At 37.4% G+C, this 24,018-nt stretch overlaps 1 protein-coding gene across 1 annotated transcript in view; it reads left to right on the plus strand.

The window, feature by feature from the left end:
• cdcp1a (CUB domain containing protein 1a) overlaps positions 1 to 23,637 on the plus strand; it is a 120,995-nt gene extending 97,358 nt beyond the window's left edge. The window contains exons 3-8 of the mRNA XM_051864899.1: positions 10,374 to 10,700; positions 11,318 to 11,680; positions 20,745 to 20,942; positions 22,488 to 22,865; positions 23,082 to 23,435; positions 23,552 to 23,637. Coding sequence (XP_051720859.1) covers positions 10,374 to 10,700; positions 11,318 to 11,680; positions 20,745 to 20,942; positions 22,488 to 22,865; positions 23,082 to 23,435; positions 23,552 to 23,637 — 1,706 coding nt within the window. The remainder of the gene's footprint in view (positions 1 to 10,373; positions 10,701 to 11,317; positions 11,681 to 20,744; positions 20,943 to 22,487; positions 22,866 to 23,081; positions 23,436 to 23,551) is intronic.
• Positions 23,638 to 24,018: the final 381 nt, after the last annotated feature.

Consider the following 24,018-nt stretch of genomic DNA (forward strand, 5'->3'; position numbering starts at 1 on the left):
CTAAAACACCCAGTGGTGATCAATCAATGGCTGGTTTTGCTGTTTTTTTATGTTGGACATCAAGTGGCCAAACATAGTGAAGTCAAACACATCGTGCATTGATCAGCTAACAGTGAGAAGGTAAAATATGAGGATCACAGTGAATATAATCCCTCTGTTTTCAAGGAAACAAAGATGCTTCTTCAATATGCGTGAAAAGACTCAAGTGAATTTCCTCTCTCTAGGTGGGACAGAGCACTGTGAATGAGAAATCATGTTCAAGTTTCATTTAGGACTACAAAATTTTTGCTCTAAGAGTATTTCACAAAGCATTTAGCGTTAAAACTAGCTCCTATATCTTTGAAAAGATAGGAGTAGTCAAGAGAACTCCTAAGTCACTAAGACCTAATCACAAACAATCCTAAAATGGTTGTTGCTGGCAATCCACCTCAGCAATCAGCCCAAAGACACACTGTACACCATTGAGGCAACGGGCGATAGAGCCTTGAATGCTGAGCCTTTTCTTCATAAATGCAATAAATATTTTAATTTATATATTTTAATCTGCAATGACATAACATAATGACATAACATTGCGGTCAAGCTGAAAATAATCCTATCGTCGGCACTGATAGCCTTGTGAGCAACACGGAACATAGACCTTCTGTCTGTGGAACCTTCCTGCCTTGAGTTAGGTCCTAACGACTGTAGAGTGGTCCTCAGGCCAAGAAAAGGTTATGAGCCGAAAGTGCTTTCCACACAGTTCAGAATGCAGTTGATAGCACTGTCAGCTCTTCCACTTGCGGAGAACAAGCAGGCACCTTATCCACTTATCCAACCTTAGAGTGTATACTGAACGCTCTAGCCAATTTCGGCAATCAAAGCAGCTGTTTGTCAGGAGGCCACACTAAAGTGCTGCCGGTTTCGAAGTAAAAACTTTCCAGATAGATTGTGGATGCGATAGCGCTGGCTTACAAGTCTGTGGACTTGTTGTGCCCCTTAGGAGTGAGGGCCCACTCCACTAGAGGTATGGCCTCCTCTTGGGCATGGTACAGGGGAGTCACTATCGCAGATATCTGTGCGGCAGCTGGCTGGTCCTCGCCGTCCACTTTCATCAGATTTTACAGCCTGTACATCCCTGCTCTTCAAGCATGCGTGCTGTCAGTCTGAGATGCTTATGAACTGTGTAGCAGGCTCTGACCATGATCTGAGCCTGTCCTTACGCAGCTGGTCTAGGGGCCCTCAAACGAGCGCCCAATAGCTTCCGTTCTGCGCTCGTAGCACGCCGCCATTGGATTAATTTCCCCATAAGCATCAGCTAAATCTGACGCAATGCGAGTGAACCGTTGTAACGATCGGCCCTATCGGTCAATTTTACATGGATTAAAATTGGGGTCAGATTATACTGTGTGAGAGGTTATGAGTGTTTAAAAAGATGAGACAGACAACAGAAATGAATAAATAAAGTGTATTTACAATATTCACAAGGAACTTAAAACAACACAATAAAACTAGAAAAACTTAGGCTGTTAAAAGCGTGGAGTCCGTTTGCACCATACCCTAAAACAGTCCTTAAGAGTCCTAGTAGCGTGCTGAAAGTCCCAATGTGAAAGTGTCCACCAGTGTATATACAAAGTCCACAGAAGTGATAATCCAATGAAAGTGATGTGGTGTGCTGGAAAGGTAAGTCCTTAAAAACAACTCCGCAATCCAGCTTGTGGTCTTTGATTAATGACCCAGTTTGTTTGCCATGCTGCCTCCTTTATACTGGCTTACTTCCTGGTTTCTTGAGCAGCAAATCAGCATACTAGAATGATTTCTGAAGGATCATGTGACACTGAAGCCTGGCGTAATGATGCTGAAAATTCAGCTTTGATCACAGGAATAAATTACATTTTTAAAGATATTACAAGAGAAAACAGTTAAATAAAATTGTAATAATATTTCAGAATATTCCTGTTTTTACTGTATCTTTAATGTGGCCTTTGTTGAGCAGAAGGGACTTTTTTTCAAAAGCATTAAAATATCAATCATTCTAGTCTTCTGACTGGTTGTGTATGTTTTAATGATGAAGTCATGCATATTTGAAACCACATGAAAACCAAAATGAGTAAAAAATGACAGAATTGTCAATTTTGGACGAAACTGTCCTTTAATTCCTTCTCTTAGATTGTGTCAGGCCACTAAAAGGAGTGAATAAAGTTACGCCCACACAGGGGATCTACTGCATGTAACTTAGCAGCGCTGACCATTACCAGGTAAGTTTAGAGAGAGGCTGGAGTGAAATGCTATCTGTTGCTAACGGTAGACACATTATAAAGCAAACAGAGATGCACTATGATCTAAATGCTCTACCTATTAAACCTTTTACAAACCAAAGGAAAATATTTTGAATAATGTTGGTAACAAAACAGTTGATGGGCCCCATTGACTCCCATAGTATTTTTTTTTATTTTTTTCATACTATGGAAGTCAATGGGGCCCATCAACTGTTTTGTACCAAAATTCTTTAAAATGTCTTCTTTTGTGTTCAGCAGAAGAATAATATTCATACAGGTTTGAAAACAACTTGAGGGAGAGTAAATGATGACAGAATTTCCTTTAAATTATCTCAGTACAAAAAAAAAATATATGAAAAACAGGAAATAGACTTATGAATTTACTTTCATCCCATTAATTGTAATTAATTCTACATCATTACATCTAAATACTGTGAGAGTATATGAGACTATTCAGATAAATTATAATAAATATGTTTGTTGAACATTAAGTAATACATTTCCATTGTGAAGTAGCATTTTTATGCATTCAAATTTTCATAAAATTTACATTGTTCTGAAAAATCTTTTGCAGTGTTGCCAATTTAGGGATTTTGTCGCTAGATTTAGTGACTTCACCGCCCCTTTTTTCAAAAGTTTAGGATCAAATCTAGCAACTTCTTGGACAAACCTTATCTAGATTCTTATTTTGCTTACTGATCTATATTCATATTTATAGATCAATGAATTTGCCATTATGATGTAATCTAGTGATATTTATCTACCAGTTTTAGCTACTTTCAGTTGAAAGCAGTTGGCAACTGCTGACCAGCACTTACCTGTTTTGATGAATGAGGTGATAAAAGGCGGAACTAACTAACACACAGTTAACAGTATAGCTTGGGTTACTGCACTTTTTAAAAACCAGCAGGTTCTGTAAATTAGCCTACTATACTATTACCAGGTGATTTTATTCACTAGATCAAGTTTTTTTAAGTGATCCCCGAGCACGAGGTCATTTCTACAGCATGCTTAATGCGGATTCAAAGGGATTCACATGGATGACTAACCTGGAAATCTGTCGCAAACCAGGAAGCCGATTTATTGTTTCTGAGGAACAGTGAAAACTAATGTCTGCAGTCAATGGCGCACTCTTACATTTCTAGTCCACTGTAAGGAGTTTATTGGATATTAAAAAGTCATGCGAATTTGGCGGTTCACGTGCTTTTCGCTTCTTTTGGGGGTTTTCCTGTCGTCATTCTCGGAGCTCACAGGTAACATCCAAACCCTCATTCAACACTTACCGACACACAGTAGTCTATCCGTTTCGATGCCCAGTAAGTCGGGTTAATCTTTACCTCTTCACACGTGTGTTCATCTCAAATTTTGTATAAAACTGGTTTTATAAACTCTCCCTGACTACAGGTTTACACCGTTTAAAGGGTCTCATGGTCACATTTAAGAGGGTCTAGTTTTTACAGTGTGGTTTATTCAGTATTTTGTTCATTTTTTGAAATAAATAGTAATCTTATATAAAAATACATGGGTTAAAAACATATTTGATTTACCCATATCGTCTCATTCGAAAGCAAGACTGACAGCAGGATTGGCAGGGGCGGATTTTCTTGACAAAAATTACGTTTATTTAAACGCAGAACCGTCTCTTTAAGACCACAAAAAAACTAGAGACTTTTCAGACGCGCCGTCCAACGCCTCGGCGCCAGCCGCAACGCGCGGGGAAGAGGTACAGGAGCCGAATGAGCTTCAGCAGAACAACAGTGGACGGCGAACAGTAGATATAGCCTAGGCACAATGTTAACAGCTGGTGGGTTGCACTACCGTTTTGAGTAGGTCGCATTGTGTGCAGTCAAAGAAACAACAACAAACGTAATTCTCTGTTTTTCTGATGCCACTTTTATTTTGAAAGACGTGTCTGAAAGCAGGTGACTTCTGTCAGATGCTGAGAGTATCTGCGGTCAGATGAGATGTTGTCAGGCTACGTGTCAGTAAAACTCAGAAAAACAGACTGTCCTGTCATGTCAGCCGTTGTGCTGTGCTCATTGTAGTTACACATACATTTGAGCCCTGTGCATTTGTACTAGAAGACAGGTGCTAATTTTGTGTTAATTTAAATAGTTATGCATGAATGACTAATTGTACATTCTGGCATTTATGTGCTGTTGAGTTCCGCCCTTATTCACATTCTTGCACATGGTGATTCAAAAGAGAGCACATTTTTTCCTTTCTGCTGAGTTTAATTCACGATAGAACTGTTGCAATGATTTATTTTGACTTATTTAAACTTATTTAAGTTTTTGAATCAGACAAGCTCAGAATTGTTGAAGAGTTCATTGCTTATATGAAATTCAATGAAGGTTGAATAATCTTTGAACTACAGAATGTAGTTATCTGCATGTCTCATCCATGAAGATGCAACAATGGAGAAAAAGCTATTGGGGGTTTTGAGAATCAGAACCAAGCTGACTGAGCAAAGGGGCTTTCGCACCGGAAAAACCTTTTGGTAACACTTTATTTTAGGGTCTTTTAACTAGTTGCTTATTAGCATGCATATTACTAGAATATTGGCTATTTATTAGTACTTATTAAGCACATATTAATGCTTTATTCTACATGACCTTATTTTACATTCTTAATCCTACCCAATACCTAAATTTAACAACTACCTTACTAACTATTAATAAGTGGTAAATTAGGAGTTTATTTAGGGAAAAGTTGTAGTTAATAGTGAATATGTGTTCCCTATACTGAAGTGTTACCAACCTTTTCATAGTTCCTAGAACTATTGGCAGAAGTACCTGGATTTTGCTGTGTTCGCACCACAGGAACTAGGAACGTTTTAGTTATAGGAACTCCTTTTGGGGGGAACTAAATTAGTTCCTACTTCAGAGTAGTAGTTCGCCTAAAGTATTGCGGTCAGGGATCAAAAAATAATAAGCATGAAAAACGCATGTAAAAATATTGCACAAACTAAAAAATAAATAAATAATGCAAAATGATCCGAATTAGAGCCCGACTGATATGGGATTTTGGGGGCCGATGCTGATATTAGGAAGTAAAAAAAGTCAGATATCGATATATCGGCCGATATTCTTTGTGTATATTATAGTTCAGTACCAGTCAAAAGTTTGGACACACTTCCCATTTGTGTGTCCAAACTTTTGACTGGTACTGTATATTGAATACCATATATACATAGAATATATATACATAAGCACATTTTTTGTAATGATTACTCAAATGTGGTGATCAAACACTTATACTGATGTGATAAAGATATGTAATGAAGGCAGGGCATTTAACAATTTAACAAACTTTATTATCCAAAATAAGCCTGGCATCAGTGCACTGAACAGTAAACTTCACTTATTATAAATAACTTTACAACACAAATAGAACAATATATATATATATATATATATATAACTTGAATTAAGAAAATAAACAAGGTAACTGTGTAGGCCAAGCAAACTACTGCCAATCCAACAGGGTCAGGTTTATGCAGTCACTGGCTTATTTTCTGGTAATCAAATGAACATGCAGAACATGAGGATCATATTTAAATTTTTTTCTTTTTGCAGTTTAATATTCACAGACACCAGTCTACATCGCGATTTGATTTAAGTGTTCTGACCTGTTTTTTATTTATTCATCAAATATGACAAATTCCGTGTTATACAGTAAAATCCGTTTTATGACTGGATTCCGTGAATTTGTCTGCGTTTTCTGCAATTTGTCTGCGTTTTCTGCAAATCCTACTAATGTAGCAAACGAGTATGATAAGCTCGTTGTAATAGTAAACGATGGTGACATGTTTATTTACTTTATAGCAGCGCGTTTCATCAACTAGGTGACAACATAGCGTTAAATCACCATTCAACAGACTCAAGCCACCACCGCACCGCGGTCTATTGGACTGCAGAAAGATACTAACTTTTCAATCTGCTAATATATGGTATTTGGTGTTAAAATATTACTTGGCTCATGATGCTAATATGCTAAGGCTACTGTAGCTAATATACTTTCTTAATTGTTGTTGTTAAACGATCATAGTAACCTGGTAAATTAATTCAATGACTGAATGTATCATTTCTGTATTGACTACGATAATGTTACAGAGGATACTTATTGTGTTTATTTACATAACTACATAAATGTATAAAGATTAATGTTTTAAATATAGCTTTAAAAACAAAATTATAGATTAGGGATAGGCAGCATCAGTTCTGGAGTGCTGCTGTCCTGCAGAGTATATTGATTCATACAACAGCTCCATAAACATTTGCAATCGCTCTGATATTGGGAAAAACACTCTTGCTGGTGTGATAGGCTATTGCTTAACTTTATGACTCTATAATCTCAGTGCTAAAATGTGATAAAATTCATAAACGAACACCCTTCGCAATACATGACAAAATATGCAGACAGTTTACAATTACGAGCAGTATTCAATGATCTAAACAATCACGATGGCATATCTTACTTTAACTGTAATTCACAAGCAAATGTATTAGTAAGGTAGGCTTCATATGTTATATTCTCTTGTGCAAAAGACAGGAATTGAAGAGACAACAAGCAAGCATATATTATTATTATTGTATGAATACTAAAAATATCTAATAACAGGTATAGACAAGCCAGGCACACATAAGCGTGACGTTGTGAGGCCGCTGCATAGTGGCAGTTGTGTTTCGCGGTGCCAGGTCCAGTGGTAGGTGCATTAAAGGTGAATATAACAGTGATGGATCGTCAGACAGGCACAACTGTGACAGGTTGTCGTTAGGATGGTGAATTTAACAATAAAAGATTGCCAGGTGGACATATATACCGGTGACAGGTCGAGTTGCAGGTACATATATAGTAAAACGGTGTCCTGCCACGGAAAGATTTTACCCCAGCTCGGAAATTGCCAGCTGTGACGGTTATCTTCCCCTGCATGAGTGAGCATCAGTAGCCATGAGTCGCATTGAAGTGATGTCATCTCCCTCTCTTCGATTGATTGGCTAGAGGAGGAGCTGTCAATCTAGAATTTGTGGACCAATGGTGATGCTTAAGCCCACCCTAATTTACATGAAACTCAAACTGCTACATTTGGAAACGCAAGAGCAGAACGTAGAAAGAAGATCAAAAAGAAAAACAGCACAAGTGTACAAAAGAGTAAAATATGAGCAGAAAATGTAAGAGAGCACAAAGTGCAGAGTAATAAAAGCAAGGAAAACAACTTTTAAGAAAACAAACACAAGTTTAAGATTTGTGCAATATAATTTTTAATGTGTTTAAATTTTTGATTCATGCTTATTATTTTTTGATCATTGACTGCAATACTTTAGGCGGAAATTTAATCCCATACTAACCCAGCACATTAGAAACTATCAGAAAACAGCGATAACGGCATCTACCCGTTGTCTGCAGGGTTGTGTTCTTTTCTCCGTCTCGATGATATGTAATACTGAAAGTTGTCATAGGAGATTTCATCTCTTAGCCCCACTTTTTGCTCTTTTTTTTAGTCTTGTAAATTATGAGTTTACATTCCTTCTCCATTATCACGAAACCCCTGACACACAACAAACACAGGTCCGATCACGGCATCCTCCATCCATGGGTTTTTAGCGTTTGTAAATCCCGCGCTTAAAGATGCCGCTGTAGGCCACTTCAGAGTTCATACTGCCGGTGCAAATGCAATCAGTGATACGGCCCAGGGAAGAAATAAGTTCTCGGGGAACTATCCTAGTGGCTAGTTCCTATAACTGAGTTCCTATAACTATTTGGTGTGAAAGCCCCTCATGTTGAACTTTAGCTATAGTGTGAGCCACTTTATTAATATGCCTGGAAGGTGAGGAATAATAAAAAATGGTCAAATTCACTCAGTATTTCATGATCTAATTCACTACTATCTCAATTACAATTAAGTACAAATTAACTGTATTCAGTTGCATTCTAGGCACTAAAACAGTCCAGTACATTATAGCCAAACTCATGTTTATGTTGAAATAATGAAGATTTCTGTGCAACCCCAGACTGATTGCTGGCCCCTACCCTGCCTACCCCTATTAAAAAAATCCTGGCTCTACCTTTTTTTTTTTTTTTTTTTTGGAAAGGATTTATATCGGCTGACAAATTTCATTTGATGTTTATCTTTGTTCATACAAAACATTAACGCTTTTAATACATTTTAACTGTGGTGTTTTGGGGTGCATATCTAAAACAATATACACTCTTTAAAATAAAAGTTCAAAAAGTTTTTTTTTGTTTGTTTGGTTTTTTTTTGCAGTGATGCCATAGAAGAACCATTTTGGAACCTCAGTGAACATTTCTTAAAAGAACCAATTTTTCTTGTGTGAAGAACATTTTAATCTAAATAACATTTTCCACTATAAAGAATCTTTTGTACAATAGAAAGTTTCTGTGACTGTCAAAGGTCCTTCATGGAAACATAAATGCCAATAAGGAACCTTAAATTTTAAGAGTGTAAATTACGTTATTTATAATTTAATATAAATTGGAAAACTGCATATTTTTGTGCTTTTATAAATAATTTTGTCACACTATGTATGTGAAAAAAGCTAAAGGTTAAAGTGGAGAAGGTTAAAGTGTTGTTTCAGAATTTAAAATATATATTTTCTCATTATACTCATGCATTTTAAACTAAAATCTTGATGTTTGCTTAAGAAAAGTTTGTCTTTGTATCATTTCAGGTGCAGAGCTCAACATTATTGTTGAAGAGGGCACAAGCATCCACATTAATACTAGTGCTGGCATAAACACACAATGCAAAGTTTGTATAAGACAGGTGTGCCAGTCTTCTGTGATCCTCAGAAGTGATACACGTTTGGATTTCAGCTGTTCACAGCCAGAGAATGTGTTCACCGTGCAGATCATCACAGATACTGGTGAGAGCTGTCAGATAAAAATACTTACACTCCTTATATATACTCTATATTTATATAAAACTTGGTAACTTATAAAAATTACTTATAAACTTATAAAAATTGGTTTTACTAAATAAACAAATTTAGGTGTATATAGTTGGGACTGCTAGTAATGTCTCTCTCCTTTCATAGTATTTTGCCTACAGAACATTACATTTTTATCCATCTTGAATTATATCCTATGATGCTTTACGTTTTTATTTTTTATTTTTTTATATTTTACTTCATCAGAATGGTATGACACTTTGTGACTTTTGTGGCCCTTGCTGTGTGAACGCACTCTCACACACAAAAAAAGAAATCATGGACAAGTTTCGAAAAGGTTAAATGTCCTGAAAAAAAAGTCACACTTGTAATCCTCGTGGTCAAAATTTACATTCATAAATCCTCTCCCGGGGCCTCATGGGATAGTAAAGTGTCCAGTGGATGCACACTTCAGAATCTCGCAGGAAGTAGTAGGTCATCCAGGGACTTTTCGCCTACTTTTTTTCGAATGCTATGTATTCGGACATACTACTATTTTGGCGTATGTTTTTTTCACACTATATAGTAGGGTAGTATTCAATTTCGGACGTAGTGTGTAAACTAATGAAGACAGAGAGCACTCTGTTCTTTAGGTACGTTTATGTATCTAAGACAACTATGTAGTACAAACCCTTGCATTTTTCGCATACAGATGACAACATTTTGACAAATTCGTGTTTTTGTAATTTACACGGAGACAATAATGCCATAGGATTTCAGAAATATTCAAAAATCGTTTTCAAAAGTTTGCATTTTTAGGCCCCCAAAACACTGTTTTTGAGTAAATGAATGGCCAAAACGCATTAAAAGTTTTTAGTTGAAAATGATGTTGTGTAAATGGCCCCTCTGGCGTTGCCATTCTCAGCACCATCAAAGTGAAAATCCAGCACACCGTCAAAATAAAAGTCCCACTTCCAACAAGTTGGCTGATGTCAATATTTAAAAAATGTCAAATAGACTGATATATCGACGATATATCGGACGACTACTTAGTACCATAAAATTCCCTCAAAATACAAAGTATTAAAGAAAAATATTAAAAAAATAAAAAATAAAAAAAAAATTGCCCAGGAGGAGTATGAGTGTTACCCCAGAGGGTTAAATGAACACTGTGCATTTGTTGTCAACTTAATAAATCCACTGACATAACACATTTGTTCAACAGTGAAATCAAACATTGAACCCAAAGAACACCATGCCTTTCGAAAGTTCAATCGGATCTTCACCTGGAATCTGAAGCCTCCAGCTACAGGGACAATCTATTTGAATTTCAGTAGGACTGGTTTACGGCAGATTCAGCCTACAGACGGATGCCCAGACAAACACGTTTATATGATCACAGCGGAGGATGTCAGTGTTGGGAGGTTTTGTCAGAATGGAGCCATTAGTGCAGTCCATGTGCGTAATGTTGGAAAACTGTCTTTGGAAGTGTCCGGAGGTCAGCCTCTGAACATGAAAGAAATCGGTGTATCACTAGGACGTGCCATTAACTGTGAGTATATTGGTAAAGCTTATATATTTAAAGGGTTAGTTCACCCAAAAATGAAAATTCTGTCATTAATTACTCACCTTCATGTCGTTCCAAACCTGTAAGATTACTTTTACGAAATTACGAGAATACTTTTTGTGTGCAAAAACAGAACAAAAATAATGACTTTTACTGAATACTGAGCTGGCGTTCGGACGTAAACACGGAAGCGCTGCACTGTGCTTACTACGTCAACTGTGTAGGAGACCGACAGGGAAGAGAAGAGATTGTTGATTGAAAGCATTATTTTTGTGCACAAAAAGTATTCTCGTCTCTTCATAAAATTAAGGTTGAACCACTGTAGTCACGTTGACTATTTTAACCATGTCTTTAGTACCTTTCTGGACCATGACAGTGGTCATTAAATTGCTGTCAATGGAGGAGTCAGAGAGCTCTCGGATTTCTTTAAAAATATCTTAATTTATGTTCTGAAGATGAACAAAGGTCTTACGGGTGTGGAACGGCATGAGGGTGAGTAAATAATGACAGAATTTTCACTTTTGTGTGAACTAACCCTTTAAGCATAAATTGTCTAAATGAAGTTGTCACATGTGAATTGTTGAACTTTCTCTGTTTTACAGCACTAGCTAATATCCATGTTGTTCTCCCAGAGAGGAGTTCAACCCAGGATTTCTTTACCCCAAACACTCTTCCTGAAAATGCGGAGACAGTGTGGTATTTCACTGTGCCCCATGCGTACTACACAGATGTGCACATTCTGAGCTACACTGTTCCAACATGCCTCCAACCTGAAAACATCCCTACAATGAAGTACACTTGGCAGGATAAGGACCCTCTGGTAAAACCGCTGAATGGAAGACAGCCATTGGTGGAAACTGGCAACTTTAACCTCTCCATAAAGAACTGCAAAATGTCCAGGTCAAGTCCTCCTTTGCAAGGCCTAATGGTGCACTTTCAAATCTCTGCCATCAAGAGAATAAAGGGTATGTAACATTTTTTTCTTCCATAATTAGATTTGCTTATTTTTATGTACTTTTATAGTAGTCATATTTCCTTACACATCATCCCCTTGCAGATTATGCAAGATGTTAATAATTAACAAAATATAAGGGATCATAAAAATTGCATGTTATTTTTTTTATGTAGTACTCTTCTGAATAACCAGTTCAAAAGTTTACACACCCTTGTTTCTTGATACTGCATGTTGTTATTATATTACCTGGATGATCAAGACTGGTTTTATGTTTGTAATGGTTGTTTTTGAGTCCCTTGTTTGTCCTAAACAGTTAAACTGCCCACTGTTCTTCAGAAAAATCCTCTTTGGCTCCTGCGTCAGCATCACACGCATGCGTCATGCTGCTCATGTGTACAGTGTTGACCAATACTGAGCTGGCGTTCGGATGTAAACACGGAAGCCTGCACTGCGTTCACTACGTCAACTGCGTATAACAACACTTCAAATTGTTAAATAAAGTCGTTATTTTTGTTTTTGTGCACAAAAAGTATTCTCGTCACTTCATAACATTAAGGTTGAACCACTGTAGTCACGTTGATTATTTTAACCATGTTCTTAACTACCTTTCTGGACCTCAAAAGATGCAATGACGTTGCTGCCTATGTGTGGTTCAAATACCCTCAGATTTCATCAAAAATATCTTAATTTGTGTTCCGAAGATGAACAAAGGTCTTACGGGTGTGGAACAGCATGAGGGGGAGGAATTAATGACATAAATTTCATTTTTGGGTGAACTAACCCTTTAGGAGCTGGGGTGTAAGTTTTTCATATTTTGTTTAAAGAAATTATATATATATATATATATATATATTTTTTTTTTTTCATTCTACCCTTTAGAAGCTACATGAGATATTTACATGTTTCCCTAAAGACAAAATAAGTACAATTGACCCCAAAAAGTTTACACCCAACGGCTCTTAATGCATATACAAAAGGGGTATGTAAACTTATGAGTATACCTTTAGTTTGGGTGAATAATAGTGTAACCATCTCTTTACTGTGGTGTTCTTCATCACTAGTAGTGTGAATCTCATGTAAATAGATTTTATTTTCACTGTTGGGGGTAACGCATTACAAGTAACTTGAGTTACGTAATCAGATTACGTTTTTCAAGTAACTAGTAAAATAAAGCATTTTTCAATTTACAATAAAATAATTTACTTTTTCAAATAAGTAACGCAAGTTACTTTTTCACACTCATTGACTGACAGCTCTCCTGTCCTCATGTTGAGACAAATAAAGTGCAGAGGTGTTGTGTGCGCTGTGTAAACATTATGGTTATTGTAGTTCTAGACTAAATGTGAACATGCAGTTACTTATCTCACTTGAAGGGTTTGGGTTTACTCAAAATTAATAAAAACAGTGAAATGCAATTTCAGAATTTTATGCAAACCTGTAATAATTAAATATATTAATTCCACAAATATACTTTGTTTTTAATCTCACTTTAATAACCAATGTCTTTGTTGCTGACCTTCAATGATCCAATTCAACCATACTAATGAGCAAAAATTACTTTATATTAGATTTAGAAATAAGAGTGTTGAACTTCCTTCTCCTGTATCCTATTCTTCTTTAATCCAGAGTGGCAGCACAGCTAAAAGGTTTGTTTGAGCTGCACCCTCTACTGTACAGGCGTAAATATGCATTTCCTTCAGCCTGAGGCTTATTCATTTCACTTTTGGTGTGAAAGGGCCTTTTGCCAAAAATATAACTTTTTTTTTTTTTTTTTTTTTTTTTTTTTGTTATTAAAAAAAACTAACAAGCAAGCCCAGCCCTGGTGGGAAAAAAATGATTTTTTTTTCATAAAAAGTAACTAAGTGACGCAGTTAGTTACTTTTTTTAGGGAGTTACACAATATTGTAATGCATTACTTTTAAAAGTAACCCCAACACTGATTATTTTAGCCTAAAATGAAAAGGAAAAAATAAGTAATTGAGCCTATTTTAAGCCTAAGCGTTGTGATCGTTTTCAAGATGCATTTTTATTGTTATTGATTGATTGTTTTGTCATTTGTTTTACTTTGATTACACAAGGCAAAGATTGAGCCATCTGTTGTGTCATTATGGAAAACCCAAGCAGTTCCAGGTCATGACTCATGGATACAGGATATGAGAAGAGCGCTTTCTTTCTTTTCAGTGGATTTTGAAGAGCCTCAGGCCTCACATGAGGTGCTGTGGAAGCTGCTTTTAGTCAACCTTGCTTTTTCATGTTTGATTAGGGTGGGGAAACTATTGAGCAACAGTCACTGATTCAGAGTTGAATCAACACTGATTTCAGACATTGTTTCAACACTGAGCAGACAATCACGACAGACATTTTGGTTATTTTCTAAATGCAGTATGCATGTTTGCTTTATTAGTTTAAATTTCATCCATTGTTGATATATTTTTTTGTATCATGTCAAAGTTACAATTAAGAGTCACACATTTCAGGTTTCATTTCAGTTCAATTTGCACAAATTTCAAAAGGCTGCAAAGGCAAAATATTTATCAGAAATTATCACCAAAAACTCACACTGTTCTAGACAGACATTTACAGAGATTCCACCTTTACTATGTGAAAATTTTCTTCGTAAAAGTACTTTGTAGACAAAGTTAATAATGCCAAGGCTCAGTTATCTACTATGCCGAATCCTGTTTAGACCCCTTTTATCCACTACTCTAAATGAGTGAATTTGAATTTGTTTCTTTGCAGACATCCAGAGAAATCACCTTAAAATTAAAATCCATCTTTTCCCCCTTCGATGTTATTCCATCACTATTTGTTAAACAAATCTTTGATACTATTGGTTCAGACCTAGTGATGATCATTAACAACTGTCTTATGACAGGGACTGTACCAGAGTGTTTCAAATTATTTTCTGTGTTACCAATTTGTAAGAAGCCCTCGCTCGATCCTGTAGTTTACTCAAATTTTAGACCGATTTTAAATCTGCCGTTTTTATCCAGAATTCTTGAAAAAAATTGTACTTATGCAATTGCAAAACTATTTGAGTACTAACTGTATCTCTGATGTTTTTCAGTCTGCCCTTCTGAAGGTTTTCAATGATATTTTAATAACTACGGATTCTGGTAATATCATTGCTTTAGTGCTTTTAGATCTCAGTTCAGCATTTGGCGTTTGGAGCGCTGCGTTGGTATTTGAGGAACTGTACTTGACTGGTTTTGGTCCTTTCTGTTTAATAGAAGGTTTTCATCAGTGTTGGGAAGCATTCTTCTTCTGTAGCACATTCTACATGTGGTGTTTCTCAGGGATCAACTTTGGCGCCGTTATTGTTCTCGCTGTACATGTTACCCTTCGGTTCGATCTTTAGGAGATTTGGTGTGTCGTATCACTGCTATGCCGATGATACCCAGCTTTACATACAGTGCTCAGCGTATGTGAAGTAACATTTTAAACAATATCTCAATGAACACAAAAACAATTTCCAAAATGTTGACAAGACTAAGTTTAATATAACATCTGTTTAACTTATAACATGAAAGTAAGGTTAATAATATAACTTAGAGAACAAAATGTTCAGTTTTACTCAAATTAGGGTGATGCAAAAATGAGTACACCCCACTGAAAGTCTCTGGAGCAAAGATAAATTTTATACTACAAATGTCTAATTTAACAAGAATTCAACCACAGGTGAGTCTAATTATTCCTAACACAGGTGTCCAGCAGACAGCTGACTATAAAAGGGTGTTAAAACCCCTTCCCATTTCATGCTGTCAGCAATGACACCACATGGAAGAGAAATGTCACAAGACCTGAGAAAGAAAATCATTTCTTTACACTAGAAAGGTGAAGGCTACAAGAAGATCAGCAAAGCTTTACTCATCAGTCAGAATACTGTAGCAAAAGTGGTACAAAAATTTAAAAAAGATGGAACTGCAACCATCTCACAGAGACTTCCAGATCGTCCACAGAAGTTAACACCTCGACAGGAGCGTCTTCTGATGAGAAGGGTTGAAGAAAATTGGCATGCAAGTTCACTGCAGTTATCTAAAGAAGTAGAAAGCCAAACTAGGGTGACTTTTTCCCGTGACACAATACGGCGTACGCTGAGGAGGAATGACATGCATGGGTGTCGTCCACGAAAGAAGCCTCCCCTAAAGCCCAGGCGCAAAAAAGCCCGCCTAGAGTTTGCCAGGGCCCATGCTGACAAAGATGAAGACTACTGGGACTCTATACTCTGGAGTGATGAGACCAAGATAAATGTTTTTGGAACTGATGGATCTGAACCCAATCGAACACCTATGGGGAATTCTGAAAAGACAAGTTGAGCATCACTCTCCATCCAGCATCCAGTCTCTATAAGAGATCATTCTTGAAGAATGGAAAAAGATAAATGTTGCAAAATGTCGCCAACTTGTTCATTCCATGCCTAGAAGACTTGGTGCTGTCATTAAAAATCATGGAGGCCATACAAAGTACTAGATGTAGTATTTTTTTGTTGTGGGGTGTACTCATTTTTGCATCACCCTAATTTGAGTAAAACTGAAAAATGTGTAATCTAAGTTATATTATTAACCTTACTTTCATGTTATAAGGTAAACAGATGTTATATAAAACTTAGTCTTGTCAACATTTTGTAAATTGTTTTTGTGTTCATTGAGATATTGTTTAAAATGTTACTTTTCAAAGGGGGTGTACTCATTTACACTGAGCACTGTACCATTCCAGCGCAATGACAAGTCTGCTATAAACCAACTAACAGATTGTCTCCAAGAAATTGAAAACATGGCTTACCAATAACTTTCTGCATCTGAATGACGATAAAACAAACTGTTCTGTTCAGGCCAAACGAAAAAACAATCTGATCACTGTTGATCTTCACTCTCTCACCCCATATTGCTCTTCTGAGGCCAAGGATCTGGGTTTTATGCTGGATAGCAACCTAGAGCTGAACAAACAAATTAATTCCACTGTTGTGAGTTCCAGCTTTTACCATCTTCGAAGACTAGCGAAAGTTAAACCCTTCCTAAACAGGAAGAATTTTGAGACTGTAATTCACGCTTTCATTTCTTTGTGGCTTGACTGTTGCAACTCGCTATATTATGGGCTGCCTGTCTCATCTATTCGTCAACTTCAGTTGATCCAAAATGCGGCAACCACGATCGGATGAAAAGAGCAAATCATTTGTAACTCTAATGAGAGCAGTCTCAGTACTATGATACAGTCTAAATCCTGACTGGAAATCCTCACAGATACCATTTCTTTCTAAAAAGGAGCATAGTTTTGACGATACTGCCTTTTCTAGTATTTTTGACAGAAAAGGTAGATTCAATATCGGCCTGTAATTGACTAATTCTCTAGGATTAAGTTGTGGTTTTTTTAATAAGAGGTTTAATAATAGCCAGCTTAAAAGTTTTCAGTACGTATACTAGTGACAAAGATGAATTAATGATATTAAGAAGACACAGTCAGCAAGTTTTAGTCAAATGCGATAACATTAACTAGCATTTTCAGGAAAAAGAAATTACGGAACAAAATGACTGGAACACAACTTGCATGGAAACAGGATAATTCACACCGTGCCAATAGACAGCAACAAGACATATTGTCGGGTTTTGTCGGATCAGTGTGTTACCCCTGTCAGAGTCTGTTTTCACCAATTGAACAAGCTGAATCAGATTTTGAATGTCTGAGAAGTGTCCTGCTGTAATCTGGTGCCTGTCGGCGTTGGACTGTGTCGGTCTGTGCAGTGTGAATTGGTCTGTAGTCTACAGTAGTGGCTGACTGATATATCGGCATGACCAATATATTGGCCGATATTTGGCGTTTTTTTTTTTTTATATCGGCATCGGCCGATAAGTTTTTCTGTTTGGCCAAAGTATTGGAAGCAGGACTTTTATTTTGACGGCGCTGAGAATGCCAGCTCTGAGAACAGCAGTGCCTGAGCACACAATGCTCACATTCTTCGTCTTCATTAGTTATGGTCTAGGTTTAACAGTTTTGTCTAATACATTACTAGATAGAACTGTTAAAAAAGAAAGTAAACTGTTAAAAGTAAAAGTAAAGTTAGTCGAATCCAGCTGTCAAATATTCTGAATTGCGCATTTGTAGACTGCATGAACGTGTTACTCTTGTGACGGTCATTTCGTGCAAACTGAATGCGGAGGAGAGTTCAGCTTCACTGGAGAGTGGAGACGCATGATCGACAAACTTTAAGCCCTTGATTTCAAACTATGCTGCGCTATATCCAGTTGCCCACATGTCATATTCATGTCATTTTCACTGTGCGCTGTTTGTAAAATTAGTGTTACCGTGTCTTTATTAAAAAAAAAAAAAAAAAATTATATATATATTTACCCCTCCAAATCATTGAATTCAGGTGTTCCAATCACTTCCATGGCCACAGGTGTATAAAATCAATGCAGACTGCTTCTACAAACATCTGTGAAAGAATGGGTCGCTCTCTGGAGCTCAGTGAATTCAAGTGTGGTACCGTGATAGGTTTCCACCTGTGCAATAAGTCTATTCATGAAATTTCCTTACTACTAAATATTCCACGGTCAACTGTTTGTGGTATCATAACAAAGTGGAAGCAATTGGGAACAACAGCAACTCAGCCATGAAGTGGTAGGCCACGTAAAATCACAGAGCGGGGTCAGCGCATGCTGAGGCACACAGTGCGCAGAAGTCGCCAACTTTCTGCAGAGTCAATAGCTACAGACCTCCAAACTTCATGTGGCCTTCAGATTAGCTCAAGAACAGTGTGTAGAGAGCTTCATGGAATGGGTTTCCATGGCCGAGCAGCTGCATCCAAGCCTTACATCACCAAGAGCAATGCAAAGCGTCGGATGCAGTGGTGTAAAGCACGCCGCCACTGGACTCTAGAGCAGTGGAGACGTGTTCACTGGAGTGACGAATCACACTTCTCTGTCTGGCAATCCGATGGACGAGTCTGGGTTTGGCTGTTGGCAGGAGAACGGTACTTGCCTGACTGCATTGTGCCAAGTGTAATGTTTGGTGGAGGGGGATTATGGTGTGGGGTTGTTTTTCAGGGGTTGGGCTTGGCCCCTTAGTTACAGTGAAAGGAACTCTTAATGCTTCAGCATACCAAGACATTTTGGACAATTTCATGCTCCCAACGTTGTGGGAACAGTTTGGGGATGGCCCCTTCCTGTTCCAACATGACTACGCACCAGTGCACAAATCAAGGTCCATAAAGACATGGATGAGTGAGTTTGGTGTGGAGGAACTTGACTGGCCTGCACAGAGTCCTGACCTCAACCCGACAGAACACCTTTGGGATGAATTAAAGCAGAGACTGTGAGCCAGGCCTTCTCACCAACATCACTGCCTGACCTTACAAATGTGCTTCTAGAAAAATGGTCAAAAATTCCCATAAACACACTCCTAAATCTTACGGAAAGCCTCCCCAGAAGAGTTGAGGCTGTTATAGCTGCAAAGGGTGGGCCAACTCCATATTAAACCCTACGGATTAAGAATGGGATGTCATTAAAGTTCATGTGCACGTAAAGACAGGCATCCCAAAACTTTTGACAATATAGTGTATATAATATACAGTGTTTCCCACAGGATTTTGTGAGACTGTGGTGGGTGGACACCGGTCCTTCTAGGGGACATGCTTCCAACATGTCCTCCAACCAATACGCCAATATAGGTCATTTGTCAATTCCCTGAAATACGACCTATAGGAGAGTTTACTAAAGTTGCGCCCCTATTGACAATAGGACACTTTCATTTTAATGCATTGTACCCTTTTATCTGCGTCATATTTTGGGTTTGTGTAGCTCAATTGGTAGAGCATTGCAATATATAACAATATGAAATCATGTGATCATGTGATCGTGGGTTCGATCCCAGGGCACGCATGTGCTCATAAACAGTGTATTTGCATTATTGTAAGGGTAGGTTTAGGGTTGGGGTAGTTAATAAAAAAAAAAAAAAGTTTTGCTAAATGGAAATAGGACAAATGGCGGGTAAAGGACCATGTAAAAGTCCACATATTGCATTTAAATGAACACGCATTTTGATTGGTAACGACGGTCATGCGTCATTTCATGACGACAGACGTAACACGACACTGTCACTATTTTTACGCCAGCTAGAGGGCGCATGACTTTAAAACGATCTATAGACCTTATGCGCCAGAGAAACAAGAATGCCGCCATCTTTATAATATTGTCTTTGAACTTCCGTTTTCGCGGTTGCTCCTATATTTCTGTGGCATTGCTGTCAAAGAATAATTAGCTGGTGAAGTGGATTCACTTGTTGTAGAGTTAATGTAAGTTATCATGAGCATTGTTATGTTTAAAGCAGATGTCTTAACAAATGTCAGTAGATCGGGAAGATTTTAAAACGAGCAGTTCATTCATAAATACGTAAGATCACTGTGGAAATACAAACCAGAAGTCAAAAGACAACGAACGCAGCGCTGAAAAGGGGCGGAGCTACATAAGGAATATGGGGTCGTTTTTTGGAGGAGGACAGTCTCTGCGCTTCAGATGAATGCAGACACAAATCTTCTCACACATCTTCTGGCTCTCGAATGTTAAAATGTTAAAATTTTTGGATATTGTGAGATTATTGTCATTGGCCGATAACAATGTTCGCTTTTAGCATGTTAACAGGAATGTTTGCCTACCTAGCTTGTCAGATCCAGATTTTCCCTCACAGCTTTGTCAGTGGATAGTAGACCATTTCTTTTTCTTCTTTTGGTGAATTTTGGTGAATCGCCCTGCAGCCACTCTGTTTTCTAGATGTCGGTATTGCCCTTTGAAAAATCTTGTTGGTCAACCACAGATAATTTCAACTTAAAACAATAATTCATGTCTGTATAATTATTTATCAATTTATTAAGTGGATTTATAATATTCAGGATTAGATACAGACAGATCGGTCAGGGCTGGACGAGTTCACTGTTCCTTGACTCTTTTCTCATAATAAAATTATTTCATATTTTGATCACTCTGATGGTTTTATTTAGCAAAAATGACCAGTTCATTATGCCTTACTTACTTCATATAATGTTTATTTGATATCTTTTTTTCTTTTTCTTGTCACTGTTGCAGGGCAGTGTGAAGGGGATCTACCAGAGAAGCAAATGCTACAGATACGTGTGATGAAAAAGGATCCTAAGTCCATCTGTGTGTTGAAACTGGATTCGGTCATAATGGACACAGTCACCATAGCTTCAGGGAACCATTTTGTCCTTAATTCTTTTGACTGTAACAAGGATGAACTAGAGTTGACTGTCAACCAGACCATAGGTACTCAACTGTGTGGTATGATCCACCCCTTAAATAAGACAATATCCTAAATGTTTTGAGCTTTGTTTCACTGTGTAAAATGCTCTGGTGTTTCCCGGTCACTATTGGAACAGAAGGTTGACCAGTTAAATCTATATTTAACTTCTGAAAGTAGGTAATCTTGAAAGTAGGTATTCCCTAAAGCTTCTCAGATACCCTCAGAACATGAGGTGAAAACCCCTGCAAGCTTTTTTCAATAGACCAAAACATTTCAGAGACACAGCCTAATGATATGTTTTTTCCCCTGAATTCATTAGAGCATATCTTAGTAATCGTTGTAAAAATAAAAAAAAGATCTGTTTAGTTAGTTTTTTGTGGCTTATTGCAGAGATTCTCTAAGCCAAATTTGGTGGTGGTGGTTTTGGTAGAAATCCAAGATGGCAACCAAAATAACAGGGAGGATACAAACTAATGGGTTAATACTAGTGATGGGCGCTTTCGAAACACTGCTTCATGAAGCTTCGAAACCTTTACAAATCTTTTGTTTCGAATCATTGGTTCAGAGCGTGTTTCAAACTGCCAAAGTCACGTGATTTCAGTAAACAAAGCTTCATTATGTCATAACTGTTTCGAAACATTTCGAAATTTCAATGGTTCACCGCTGGGGGCAATCTCTGTGAACCCAAGAGTCATGCGAATTCACTGAGATCGCCCCCCAGCGGCAAATCATTGAACAAGTGTCTGTCTATTACCTGAGTATTAAGTGTCTAAAAGTGTATTACCTGATCTCTGAAGAGTTTTACACAATTGTAGACGTCTTAATGAGGTATTTGTATAATATAAAGGAATAATAGTAGTTAATAGTCTCTGTTTAGCTGACCCATCCATAGAATAAACAAAACAAGCCCTGAAAATTGATAAAAGAATACATATTATACAGACACTTAATATTTAATGGTATTAGATGATTAGTTAGTTCTATCTTATAGATTATACTTTCAATAAAGCATTTACAATGGATTTGTAAAAGCTGTTTTTATGCATGTTTGGCATGAGTTTTTGTTGCATTTACACGGTTTTGACCAGCAGGCGTCACCAGCGTGGTGTTTCGAATGCTTCGAAACAGTGAATCATTTTGTGAAGCAATTGGTTCAATTGATTCGAAGCTTTGAAAAGCTTTGTTTCTCCCATCACTAGTTAATACTACTCTGCATTACCAATAGAACCAGAGGGAGATATAAATATGTTCCAAGACCCAAAGGCCTAAGAATAATAATGATAAACATAAACGTGAATCTTGAGCAGATGGTGGTGCTATAGAGTTTGACTGAGGCAGAACTTAAAAATGGTCTAGGTACTTTTTAGACCCTCCCCAATCAGTGTGCCAAATTTCACAACTTTCCTTCAAACGGCAGTGGCACACGAAGAAGAAGAAAAAAAAAAATAATGAAAACAATAGGGTTAAGCCCTGACCACATCAAGGATGATAACAATAAAAATAACTATAAAGTTAATAACAATATTTGTCCCTCTGTTCTTCAAATTACTTTGCTTCTTTATCAACAGAATGTAAAGAATGGAGAAAATGTGCATCCACCCCATTCCCTATAACCTTCAATTACGAGCAGAACTGTATCCCGGGAGTTTTGAAGACGATCACATGGCATATTCATGGCCCACAGAACAGTGCAGTGGAGCTACAGTCCCCTACAGACGGTCTGCGTTACTGTCTACCGGAGGAGAAATGCAATAGCATCCTTCTCCTAAATGTGTCCCATGTTAACTCTGGCATCATTGTTGGGCAGTTTTGTCCAAAGGGAACCATTGAGAAAATCCAGATCCGTGAATCCAAGATTGCAGTAACTGCCTCCGTTACAAGTTTCAATGACCGGAATTTGGCAACTAGACCCTTTATAACTTATTCATTTACTCAAGACATATCAGGTAAAGTGTTTTATTATACATTCACTATACATTACTGCAAATGAAAGCTGCTTTTTATGTTGAGGAAACTATATAGCAAGTGCAAGTTTGAAAACATAAAACAAAAATTTAACCAACCCCAAACCTTTCAACTGCTCAAATATACTCAGTGTGAGTGACTTGATGTCAAAAATCAAAACAGTTAATGAGTTTTGCTCCTCTGACTTTCTCATACAGAGCACTATATATTCACTGTTGCACCAAAAATAGATAATCCTACCGTATTGGCGACCCCAGCCTGGCCGTCTGGGATGAAACCCTCCAGCACTGTGTCCTGGATCATTAACATGGAGCCACAGCTTAAGAGCAATCTGAAGTTCAGAAATGTCAGCCAGCCCAAGTGTAAGGAGGTGCACACAAACATTGCGGTGCAGACCATTCGACCTCAAATAATGGTGTACAGTACTAAAAAGGATGAGAAAATTAATGATGTCCTGGTCCCAGAAAGTTTTTACCTCAACATGACTAACTGCAAGTCCCCGACAGGAAGCTTCAGGGCAATGATGGAGATCACACTGCAGAATAAGACAAGTGAGAGAGCCTTACTTTCTTCTGTCCACTAGATTCACACTAGAATTACCATGTAATATTTCAATAGGGGAAAGACTTATAAAAAGATGAAATGAAATGTTTTGTAATTTTTTCAGAAAAGTTTCTGGGCATCATCCTGAGTATTGTGGGCATCTTGTTAATGATCATAACAGCCGTGGTGATCTGGATTGTCCTCAGGTGAGGGTTTTCCAAAAACAAATTTTAAATATAGCTGAAAGAAGCAATTACAGGGGTTTGAAGCACTTTAAGGCCTTTAGGCGCATGTGTAAAAAGAATGTTAAGTGTTATTTAACAACACTGTAACCACCTAAATCAGTGATGAAAAAACACAATTTCAGGTAATTTATACAGCACCATCTTTTGCCTGATCTCCATAAAGGTTTGTTTAGAATCATATGTCGCATGTCCCTTCCTAATTTCGTGAAGGTTTGAGGTTTTGTTTTTTAGAACTATAGGCTTTGGGGTAAACTTTATGGGTCACAGCCATTTTGGAATGACTGTGCTATAGCCATCCAAATACTACAGTTCAACATATTTTTGATGATTATTTATCTAGGGAGTC

Source organism: Ctenopharyngodon idella, chromosome 16, assembly GCF_019924925.1.
Source record: "Ctenopharyngodon idella isolate HZGC_01 chromosome 16, HZGC01, whole genome shotgun sequence".
Lineage (NCBI taxonomy): Eukaryota > Metazoa > Chordata > Actinopteri > Cypriniformes > Xenocyprididae > Ctenopharyngodon > Ctenopharyngodon idella.